This window comes from Trifolium pratense, linkage group LG1, assembly GCF_020283565.1.
Source record: "Trifolium pratense cultivar HEN17-A07 linkage group LG1, ARS_RC_1.1, whole genome shotgun sequence".
Lineage (NCBI taxonomy): Eukaryota > Viridiplantae > Streptophyta > Magnoliopsida > Fabales > Fabaceae > Trifolium > Trifolium pratense.
Genome location: NC_060059.1, coordinates 45,761,521 through 45,774,147, shown reverse-complemented (window position 1 = coordinate 45,774,147; position 12,627 = coordinate 45,761,521). Strand labels below are relative to the sequence as shown.

Below are 12,627 nucleotides of genomic sequence, written 5' to 3'. Positions count from 1 at the left end.
CATATATTATAATGTAATAGGAATACATATATTGGTGCAATCCTTCAGGGATGCAGAAATATATTGAATTATTCACGAGTTCTTCAAAAACTCTATAAATATAATAGATCTTATCAATTATTTTGTACATCCTTCAGGGATGTGTCCCAATTGAATTCATCAAGATTTCATGGAGAACAAAATTTGGAATTTTTAAGTTCTTTAAGAACTATATAATAGATCAAATCAGTTATTTTTTTCAATCCTTCAGGGATTGATATTTTAGAAGCGTAGGTTTATGAATCTTCAGGATTCATATTTTAAAATTTCATCATACTATGAATCTTCAGGATTCATATTTTAAAAATTTCACTACGATACTTCTGGATCGTAGGCTGTGAATCAATATGAAAAAAAACGAAAAAAATAGAATAAAAAATACAAGAAATAAAATTATCACCTTTCATGGTTGCTATACCTTTCTAGAGAGGGGAGAGAGACTATCGTGCTGATAACGTGTTATGAACTATTTCTAGAGAATAACTAGAATAGAGAAGAAGGAGAGAAAGGGAGAAGAGAAAGGAATAGACTATTGTATTGTTCTATTCAAGGTGTGTGTTTTACATTGTGAGATAGTCATATATATAGGAGATTACATGGGCCAAGAATATGGGCATAGACAAATGGACATCCACATTTATACTATTCATAACAATATATTTGTTTTTAATGAGTTTAATTGCACATGCCCATTTTTTTCTCTATAAATATGATCTTTGTGTGAGCATTTCATCTCATTCATTTTCTAACTCTTTTCTCTTTCTAACTCATATTTGTTGTGTTTACTTTTATTTTCTTCTTTCTTTTATTTTTTTCAATCTTTTGATGATTTTTTCTTCATCTATTTTTTCGGGAATATCAAGAACATCTTGGGATGAGTCACAAAATTGAAAACAATAATGACATACTGTTAATCTAGATTTTTTGTAGAAAAATATTTCTTATGTAGATGTTAGTGGAAAAAGTGGTTATGAGAAGATGAACAATCAAGCCTTTTGATTGATAATATATTGTTTACTGCACTATAAACTAACCATTTTGTTGCTAAATATTAATTAATAAAATAATTTATGTATTATGTATTTTTCTTTTTTAAAAAATAGAATAAAATAATATATACAGTTTCTATTTACTAATTTCTAATAAAATAAAACAGGTTTTGTGCTAATGTTGAGTGTTTTTTCATTTTAATATAATAATATGTTCCTCGGTTGAATAAAAAAAGAGTTAAATCTATTGACACTAAATGTTTAACCAACCTCAAAAGAGTTTTGTGTGCTGAAACATAAAAATTGAGACATGGAATTAAAATTGACAGAATTCAAGTGAAGTTATTCCCATTTTACTTGCAAAAAAACTATAAGTACAACGATAATAAGAAAAAAGAAAATGCATCACCAATAAAATAAGGAAATATTTAAAAGAAAATATTTGAAATTGAGGTGATGTGTATAACGAGAAATAAAATTGGTAACAAAAAAATTGAGATGATTTAGCAAATTATTAATGTGAAGAATTATATACGACATAAAAAAAATACTATGCTATATATAGTATATATAAATATGGTATTGTAGGTGATCATATATAATTGAAAAAAAATAAATTGAATATCATAAACATATTAAATTGGAAAATAGATGACAACGAATTAAATTAAAATATATTATTATATTATTTGGGACCATTTTTTCAAAGAAATTTGTACACATGACATTGTAAAAATGATTCTCTTCTCTTGTGCATTTTACAATTAATTCTCACTTAGTCAAAAACAAAACAATTAATTATCATATTAAATTAATTTCATCCAATGAATTATTTTCGGTTTTAACAATTATTTTTTGGTTTACAATTAAGGTATGTTTTAATTAGAATATGTCTGAAAATTCTTTAAAAAAAAAAGTATGTAATTTAAATTCAAGGAAGAGCGATGTTAATAATTAGTGTATTAACTAGACTATTACCCGTGCAATGCACGGGTCTTATGTAATGTTTTATACCGTAACATCAAACAATTATTTGTATAGATAGTAAATTTAAATCCAAACAATAGGTATTATCAAAATAATAATAACAATAGCAGTTATATAAATGTGATATAGATATCAAATATTGGTTTATACATTTGAAAAAACTTATTTATACACCACATTGAAAGTTACCTTTAATCCATTGGTTACCTTATCTAAATGTGATCTAGGTATATTCTTTATTAACATTGGTTAGCAATATCTTTAATCAATTATTTAATATAACTATATAATTGACCATGAGAAAAAGTTGATGTTGAAACATAATAATTTTTTTGTATTATAAATTTCATTGGAGGATTCTGAGTTGGATAAACTACTTCATTATTGAATTTGTCATTTATATTAATTTTGAAACATATCGGGACAAATATAAATCAATTTAACCCATACTCAAAATCGAATATGATAAAAATCACGCAGAGCATGCAAACCATCAGTGATTTTTTTTTACTAACACTTCAAATTGAATTTTATTTGGATCAACCAAAAAAACGTGACAATGAATTTGCATACCAAAATCATCGGTAAATAGTCCTGACAATTGACCAACTCCCTATATACACAAAGATTGGACAAAAGATTATTAACAAAAACATTAACTATTTTAAACCAAAAATAATAAAATGAACAAAAAAATAATTAAAATGAATAGTAACCCAAAATCCAAAACAACAAATAATAATAATAATAATATAATATTAATGTTAATAATAATAATAATAATTAGTACCACACATTAAATGAATGTAAGTGGATGATGTGGCTAAATGAAAGGTTTTCATTGATTTAAGTGAGTGATGTGGATTAGGGTTTAGATAGTCAATTGGATAACTATCTAGAATTTATATATATAGATAGATAGATAGATATTCTTCTCTTCTACCACATGGCATGCTTGCAGTAATCCTCTCTTCTCCTTGATTTGATAATTAGTGTAATAATATTCACAATTATTACATGTTGACCGACCTAGCATTCCACCATATCTCAACTCCTTAATTTATGCTATCAGTAAAAAATGATTTATTGATTGCATATTTTTAAATTTTAAATTTTAAATTGGTAAACATTTATATCAATTATAAATCACATTTATGTCAATTTTTTTTGTTAATTATAAATCGCATTGATGCACAATGAAAACTGTATCACATGTAATTGTAAAAAAAATTGATTCGATCCCTTCTCATCATGATATATATATATATATATACATATATTACCTGAGTGCAGTTCCCTATTGTAAAGGTTCAATATCCATTGGATTTATTTTTGTAGGAGTTATAGGATTATCTATGTGATTTAGTTTCTTTTTTACAATTATGTAATGTAGTTTATTATAGGATTATTTATGTAATGTAGTTTTTTTTTTCCTACCAATTATGTAAAGTTTATGGATATATATAATTGATAATTTTATAATTGATAATTTGGTTCTCTATTCAGAATTTTGTTTGGATTTGTCCCTACAGTTTTTAATGAGGTTGATGATAAAATAACTAGACAAAAACCAAACGTCCCATAATAGATATCATGTAAAAAAATTATTGGTCAACACATAATTTGGCCCCAGCAGTACAATTTGAAAATCTTAAAGTTTATTAGGGTGGACTTTGGTTATTTCTTATTACCATAGCTCCTTAGAGCCATTTGTATAAGCAAGAACCATTTATTTTTACGTTAAAAAAAACCATTTATTTTTCTTTTTTCGCAAAATTGGTGCTGATTGATATCAATTAATTGATTCACTCATCAATACATTTTTTTTTTATTTCAATTAAAATCATATATGGCAATAATTCAAAGAATTTTTTTTTGGGTACATATAATTCAAAGAATTCTAATTCTAATAAATGTTTACTAGCTCATTTTTTTTCAGCAAATAAAATAATGAAATTGAAATATATTAATATATTTGGGCGTAAATTAGCCACACGTTTTGTTTAATAAAAATGGAAATATCAATCTATATAATTATAGCAAATTCGAATTAAAAGTATGAATAAAAGAAAATCCTCTAAAAATAATTTTATATTAATCTTTGGCATAAAATAAAAAGCTAATTGAAAGAAGTATTTATCTAAATGATTTTTTTATATTTTAAGGAAAAGGATTTTAATTTTTGTATTGTAAATAAAAGCTTTTTAATAATTTTTATTTTTTAAAAACTATAGGTACATTAAAACGAAATAAATTTTTTTAAAATGAAATATTTTTTATAAATAATTATAGCTACACTAATTTCTTTTTATGAATACATTAAAAAAAAATTAACTGTAGTATATATATTTATTGACTGTAGTATATACATTAAATGATTTTTTTTATATTTTAAGGAAAAAGATTTTAATTTTTATATTGTAAATAAAAGCTTTTTAATAATTTTTATTTTTTAAAAACTATAGGTACATTAAAACGAAATAAATTTTTTTAAAATGAATTTTTTTTTATAAATAATTATAGCTACACTAATTTCTTTTTATGAATACATTAAAAAAAAATTGACTATAGTATATATATTTATTGATTGTAGTATATTTAAAATAGTTGGAAAACATATGGTAATGCAATATATTTTTGGAAATGTCAAATATTGGATGAACCCCATAAATTAAGGCAATTTCAAAAATTAAGGGATTAGTAAAAGCTTGTGGTGGTAAACAATTTCTCTATCATAAATTCATATTACTTTTTTTCATCAATGGTTGAGATGTAGAAAACCTTGCATTTATACATTTTTTCTTTGCCCGGGGGCTTTATTTTAACACGTTTATACATGATTTTATACTTTTACTCATATATTCATATATTGACCTATTTTTTTGTATTTTTTTATGGGGCTCGTGTTCATTTTTTTTTGTTATTTATATATGACTTTTTTTTTTGTTGTTGATTTACATGAAGACTATAAATTTATATTCATATATTAAGACAATAATCTATTTTTATTCTATAATTTATGTGAGACTTTTGTATTTATAATTTATATGGGCATATATTTTTGCACATGTATTATTTTGGGGCTATACTTACGTGGCGGTCGAACTCTGGATTATCAGATAATTCTTCCATGAGAAGAAGAGGGTTAATATCAAAAAAATATATTACTATAAGGACTATATCTGTACTTATATATTAACACAAAGACAATTTTTTTTTTTTAATTTATACTATATTCTATATTTATTTTATTTGGAGGATATTGATGTGAAAATTAACTAATATAAGATATATTCAGATAACCTTTTTAGGGTATTTTTGTTTCATATTTATTTTACTATGGATATTATGACTTTAGTTTAACTTTTTTTGTTTGTTTGGCGGGCGATTTTTTTTTAAAGTTTACACACAAGTCTATATTTTTTTTGTCTTAGATGAAGTGATAATCCACTGAAATTAAACTCTCATATAATTGTGAGATCCCGGATTCGAACCCGGGTCACGACGTCCGACGTAACAATTTTGACATTTTGTCAGTTGAGCTAGCTAGGACTTATGGGACCACAAGTCTATATTTTTACGTATAAGAGAAATGATTTATTTTTTTGTAATTTATACGGGGCCAACTTTTTTTTTGTGATTTACACAGGAACTATATTTATATATTAATACAGGATCATATTTTATTTAACTTTTGACAAATACAGGATCCTATTTTTTTATTTTATTTATTTATTTATTTTTTTATGTTATAGCTTTTCATTTTTCATTCTTTTTATTTGAGAATTATGAAAATTTTAATATTAAAGTGTTAAATTTTTGTTTCATTTTACCCGTGCTTGGCACGGGTCCAGATACTAGTTTAAGTTAAATGTGATGAAAATTGAAAATGAATACACATTGCAAACTTGCAATTAATCTCTTAAATTATTAAATAAATAAATAAAAGCATACGGGTTATTAAGAGAAAATGGTATGTGAGCTATAAAAAAAAGAACAAAAATGGTACGTGAGCTTAGTTCAATTAACAAACATTATATTGTATACATAGGGGTCAAAGTTCGAACTTCAATCATCCCATTTATTAAAAAAAATAAATGAAACACATATATATATATATATATATATATATATATATATATATATATATATATATATATATTTTGGGTAATATTGGTGAAGAGTAATCGACGAGATCAGAACTGGTTGTTTCTAAATCGAAATTAGGGAGAAAAAAAAAAGCTAAGAACAAAAACCCTAAACATGCGAATCAATTGTTGCCATTTTTCTTTAGCTTTCGTTCTCAAGTTTCTGAATTTTCTTCAAGCATTTGTTGGTGCTTCAATTCTTCTCTATTCCATATGGATGCTCAATCATTGGGATCATTACATTCCTCAACCACCACCTCTTCCCCATTTTTACATCTCTCTCCCTCGTTCCTTTTCCCCTCTTCTCACTTCCAATATCAACCTTCCCGCTCCCTGGTTCGTTTCTTTCTTTTTCACTAACAATTCAATCAAATTTCTTTTATTTATTGTTTTTATTTTATAGATAGATAGATAGATAGATTTAGTGTACTAATTGTAATATTTATTTATTTATTTATTTATTTTTGTCAATTAGCCTCGTGGTTATAATTTTGCACTAGTGAATAAGTGGAGAATCCATGTTCAAATCCCAATCCCCTGCATATATAGTACGGTGTTTCTACCAATTGAGTTATATTGACGTCGCTAGTAATACTATAGTAATCAGTGAAATGTTTTTTTGTATTGTCAGGTGTATTAAATGCTTTATTATTAAATGGTTCCTTACTATCAACTACTTTGACCCTTGGAGTAAATTCTCAAAAGTGAATTCACATTTAAGTTTCTATTATTAATTTTTCTTTTAATTCTATTTTGTGAATTGGGTGATCATGGAAGTTTTATAATAAATCTTGGTTACTACCAATTGAGGTTGGTCTAGTTAGTAATGAGTTGATTCATGCCCCGCAGAGACGTGGGATCAACTCCCACTGTCACTGTCGGCGGATGTATCTCAAGCAGTGGTAGGGGATCGGATCGTTTAAGCAAGAGGTTCAGAGTTCAGTTCCTGATGCTTATGAATAGAGAAAAGTATGTTGAAAGAGGTCCCCATTGTTCTTGATGGTACTTCGAGGGATTAGTCTCCAAAGTTGAGGGTGGAGAATACCGTAGTTTATCAATTAAAGAAATGTTGCTATAGTTATAATTAGATTGCAGTATCCCTAGTGAAATGGGGTTTGTTTTTGAGGTTTTGAAGGTTATTTGGTATTTAATTTTTTATTCTTTGCTAACCATGTTTTTCACTTGATGTTGATAGGTTCATCTATGGTTTCATGTGTGTGGGCATATTGGTGTGCTGCATTGCTTTCTTTGGTTGCATTGCAGCTGAGATTATTAATGGTTGCTGCTTGTGTTTTGTATCCCACTTAAAACTGAGTTATATTTATTTCTATACCTTGGTTTGGTTTCGATAATCTATTGTTGTTTGAAGAGTTAATGCGTGTTGAATACTTGGAAGTAAATCCACTTTTGTTCCAATTTTCCTTTTCATTCCTTAACCTTTTGAAAATGCTAGTACACTCTACTCATCACGGTACTTGTTTTACTTGAGGCTGCTTTAGTGGTATTCATTGCAATTGACCGTCAATGGCAAGAGGTTTGTCATGTCCACTCTTTATAAACACGGTTGTATCAGTTAACATCTATGCTTTTTTCTAATGACAATATTATGTTGATTATTACCTTTACAGGATCTTCCAGTTGATCCAACTGGTCAAATTGAGAGCCTTCGATCTTTCATTGAAGATAATCAAGATATATGTCGATGGGTTGGCATTGTTGTTCTTATGGTTCAGGTATATTAATTTCTGTTGCCTTTTGGTCTTGGCATTAGGCCGTTTTTTGTGACCTCTCACTGGTGAACGAGTAAGTTATAGACTATTGTTTATACATAGGACTGATAAGGGGGCTTGGTGGTTTGAGGGGAAGGACATATGGGTTGGAGTGATAATGGTCATGATACAACTCTCCCTAGTAACCAATTAATTTTGTTGTTAAAATTTTTATTTTTTATAGGCATTACAGTCATACTTTGGTTGTGGTCTTCATGTAATAGTTATAGCTATTCGAAATAAAAGAGGGTAAGCAACGGTTCAGAGTATATCCAATGGCTATTTTAGTGATCCTTCTTACATATTAGAGGCAACATAGATCAGTGTAGTGTGAGCTATGGATGTACATGGATTTTTCTCCCTAGGAAATTTGTTCATCTCAACCTTTTCTTGCCCCCCCTCTCCCTTTCATTTGGATTGATTTATTGTACGGGAAAATTAGTTTGAGTTGTGGAGGTTTTGATACGTTCTGCTTTGATTTCTAATTTTAATACTTTGGTGCAACATAGTAGTATTTGTGAAGTATGGGGAACAGACCAGAAATAGATTATGCTGTTCTGTTTACTTATTTTTTTGACAGGTCTGCCCTGTTTTTTTTTTTTTAACTTTGTTTACTTATTTCTTTTTTTTTGCCAACCAAACGAACAAAATAAGTAAAAAGACCAAGAGTTTAAAACCAACTATAAAGACACAATATTAAAGACCAAGAGTTCGCACAATAGATAAATCCAGCATAAAACCCCAAAAAAAACTATGACAAAATATAAAGATAAAATCAAAACCAAAATAGCGACTCTGAAAACTTAAAACCAACTAAATCACCCGCACTTTACTCATAGAAAGTAAAGCGCAGAAATCTAACGGGCACTGATAGGGAAATCTCTGGCGAAGTGACTAGATTCTCCACAGCTGTAGCAGCTTCCACCACCGCCTACCTGCCTCCACCAAGACCACCGCTGCTGCAATCCCTAGACATGTGGCCAGATTCACCACAGTTATAGCAGCCACCGCCGCCTCCACCATGTCCACCTCCTCGTCCACCACCATAGCCTCTGCCGTCGCCACTTCCATATCCACCTCCGCCGCTGTATCCTCCACCGCCATAACTGCCTCCACCTCGCTTGTAACCACCGCCGCTGCTAGCACGTCTGGCTCCCTGAACAGAAGCACCATTAGGTCCGGTAACACTAACAGTCTTCAAACGTCCATCATTATCAGATTCAATCTGATACTCAACAGTCTCTCCTTCAGCCAGGCTACGGAAACCATCAGCCTGGATCTGAGATTGGTGAATGAAAAGCTCCTCGGAACCATCATCAGGGGTAATGAAACCAAACCCCTTCTGAACGTTGAACCATTTCACCTTCCCAGTTGATCTCGAACTCATGATTTCCACTGAAACCTTGAAACCCTAATTCTCAATTCAAAGCTGCGCTTAAACCCTAGAATAGACTCTCCCTCCGGTCTTATTTATAAGCAACAAATAAAAAATGTACTGTACCCCTTAAGAAAGTGGGTTGACTGCATTTAAGTGATGCCAATAATAATAATATTTCCTATTTTGCCCTTAACTTTATCTTCAGTTAAATTAAACAATAAAATCTGCAATTTTTGGCATTCTTCCTTAATTTTTTGGATTTCTTATTAATCCACTTTGGAGAGTGATAACTCACGTCACGCCTATACAATCCTCTCTCATGATCATAGAAGTTCTGACGCTGTAGTAACTCACGCCTCTCCATGAAAATGTGTTGGAAAATGAACGTTTTTGAGACTTGCCAATTGCTTTTGTAAAAAAAAGACTTGCCAATTGCAAGAATGTTAAAAAATTGGAAAAATGAATATAAACTTTAATCAAGGGTAAATATGGAATAACTGCATTAATTATATTAATGAGATTTGAATTTTGCTTATATTTGAGACTAACAATTTGAGAGTTTTTGTTGTTATATACGAGACTGGAAAAAGTAAGGTTGAAATACGAAAACAGGCCAAAAATCTACGTAAGATTAGATGCGGTGCCTGGCATATTTCATCTGTGTGTGTGTTCTTGCGTGTGTTGTTACATGTTACAAGGACACCATGAGATTGCTATGAGAATATTGTTTGTATCATCATGACAATAGTATTATTAAGAACACAAAATTAAGAACACAAAGTATCATATAATAACTGCACTGCATGAATTTACATCATTTTCCGGGTTTCCTTTTTCATCCCTTGTTTTATTGCTACTTTTTTCCAACCTTAGGCATTATCTCTACTGGTAGCATTAATTTTACGAGCCACGGTTTCTACTCGAAGACAAGATTTTGATGATGAGGAGGAATATGATGCTAGGAGTAGATGTAGGGAGCCCCTACTAAATCCTCAGTCTGGCCAAACAGCTGGGTCAAGCAAAGGTGATATCAGAGGAAACCACTCTGACGTTTGGAGCTCACGGATGAGAGAGAAGGTATGATATGGTCTAAAGTGTAGTTTTCTGGATAATCATGAATGGATTTTGATGATACTAAAATAATTCCTAATTTTGTAAAGAGTTTGTCAAAAGAGAGGCTCAACTTTTATATCAACTATAAATAAACTACCAAAACTTTTGTTTTGACATCTTTGAATATCAACTATTCTATCATGATTCATAACAGAATGGATAGACAAATCTTTTGCACAGATCAAACTACTTTTTCACATACTAATATTTGTGTAAATAGGTTATTATCGAGTCCACTCGATACATTGATGTCCAATAATATTAGTAACGGAGGTATTGCCATTTCATGTTTTTTGCAGTACGGATTGAACAATGGTGATAAGCACAGTTACGAAGCATGAGTTCCAGGCAATGAGTGCAACTAGCCATCAAGTAATTCAGCGTGGTGTTAATATCTGAGTACATATGTATATCTTTTGTTTAAATGTTTTATTTTGTTTCATTTACTTCAAAAACAAACCTCTCCTTCCTTTGGTTTGTGGTTTGGGGCTTTGTGCTGATGATATTAAACATTAATTCATAGTCTTCAGTTTTTGTTTTTCCCTCAAGAAAATCCCAGTTTTGGACAGATTCTGGAAAAGCTTGACTGGCGTGTTGAATGTTGCAGTGTGGATAGCGAAATTTCTAAAGAATTCAAATACTTAGTTACATGTTTCTGGATTGTAAAAATATGCGCTGTTGTCTGCACTTGTTTTGTGCATGACATCTCTACATATTTTGAGATATGTAACTTGGTAGAATTAAGGAGTGCAGTTTTAGTTTTTTGGGGCGAGGGTGTATAACTGTAATGTATCTGTGTATTGTTGCTTTTCTCAATTGGATATGCACACTAAGTTATTGATACATCCGTGACTTGAATACTAAATTGGCTGTGTTGTTCATTGAGATGCCTTGAATTATGTTAATGGGTTGTTCCATATTGTAATCCACCTGATATTTTGTAGCTCAGTTTAATCATTTAATGAAAAATGTGTGTTGTTGCTTTGGATCATCTACTTCCTTGTAATTTGAACTGGTTTATTGGATTGTGGTAGGGATGTTTATTGCATCATTGGTTTTGAAAACTCTATTTGCTCTCTGATAGAAACCCTTAGACTATCTGTGAATATAGATTACATTTATTGAATTTTTGTTTTTGACAACATTACATTTATCGAATTAATCATGCATAATATATGCTATTTTGTATTTTCTGTTTATTCTGCTCCTTGTGTAACAGATCTCATCGTTGGATTTACTAAATAGACCATGATAACCTGTCATTGAACATGCCCCCTTTTATTTAAAGGGTGCTTCTAATATGATTCTTTTTTTTTTCTTTTTTTTTAAATGTTTAAAGTGCGACCCTTAAGGTTAACCTAGTAGTATGTTTCAAAAAAAAAAAAAAAGGTTAACCTAGTATAATAGGTTAATTTTTTGGGAAAATTACATTGACCTCCCCTAAGATCACTTAAAATGTCACTCACCCCCTTTATTTTTTAACTTGAGTCTAACCTCCCTCTTTTAACACTGTTAATGTGCCGTTAATTAAGAAAAGGGAAATAAGTCAAATAACTCTAGATTCTACAGAACAATAAATTCTCCCTTGTCAAATAACAACAACCAAAAAACTAGGGAGTGGATTCTCTCCCGTGGATAAAAAACTGGAGGAATTAATGTGCAATCTCATCCCTCTATTTTTTTTAATGTAAAATTAATGGTCATGATTAAAACACAAAGTCTAATGTCATTATGGGTCCACTTCTCTTCTCTTTCCTGATTTTTCTTCAACGCCCAAATTCCTCCCACCATTTGTGCGGTTGCCGGATCTTTGTAACACCATGCCTACAACATATTTGCAGCACGGTGGAGAGAATCTGCACAGCCACAATGACAGATGCCAGCAACACAATGGATTATGTGTTCATTCTTTCTTGTTTCTTCTTTCTAGCTCTAAATAATTGATTTTTTATTTATTTCTATTATTGCATTCTTCTACTACGTCTACATATGAACCTCTAAAATCAAAATGTATTTTTCTTCTTTGAATTTTGTTACAAGTTCCATAAACATTTTCTGTTTAATTTTTACAAACAGTTAATGAAAAACCCAATTTTTGAAAACATACTTGTGCAGTTCTTCATTCAATTAATAAAAATTCAATTTTTACAAGTTTCATAACCTCACTCATTCTCTATTAAATTTATGTTTGTTTCTGCAATTGT

The 12,627-nt window shown here is 29.6% G+C and overlaps 1 protein-coding gene and 1 pseudogene across 1 annotated transcript; one reads left to right on the top strand and one right to left on the bottom strand.

Annotated features, from left to right (window-relative positions):
* Positions 1-6,178: 6,178 nt before the first annotated feature.
* Positions 6,179-11,414, top strand: LOC123885010 (tetraspanin-20-like). The gene is made up of 6 exons (XM_045934246.1): positions 6,179-6,499; positions 7,359-7,458; positions 7,617-7,697; positions 7,792-7,896; positions 10,184-10,387; positions 10,723-11,414. Exons 1-6 carry the CDS (start codon positions 6,279-6,281, stop codon positions 10,762-10,764), a joined length of 753 nt encoding a protein of 250 aa, XP_045790202.1. The 5' UTR covers positions 6,179-6,278; the 3' UTR covers positions 10,765-11,414.
* LOC123885022 lies at positions 8,623-9,379 on the bottom strand (annotated as a pseudogene).
* Positions 11,415-12,627: the final 1,213 nt, after the last annotated feature.

What these genes read in the sequence shown, in the direction of transcription:
- LOC123885010 (XM_045934246.1), top strand. Translation starts at nt 6,279, where the DNA reads ATGCGAATCAATTGTTGCCATTTTTCTTTAGCTTTCGTTCTCAAGTTT. An exon ending in TTGACCGTCAATGGCAAGAG is followed by an intron (nt 7,698 to 7,791) that starts GTTTGTCATGTC and finishes TTACCTTTACAG; the next exon opens with GATCTTCCAGTTGATCCAAC. An exon ending in GCTCACGGATGAGAGAGAAG is followed by an intron (nt 10,388 to 10,722) that starts GTATGATATGGT and finishes TGTTTTTTGCAG; the next exon opens with TACGGATTGAACAATGGTGA.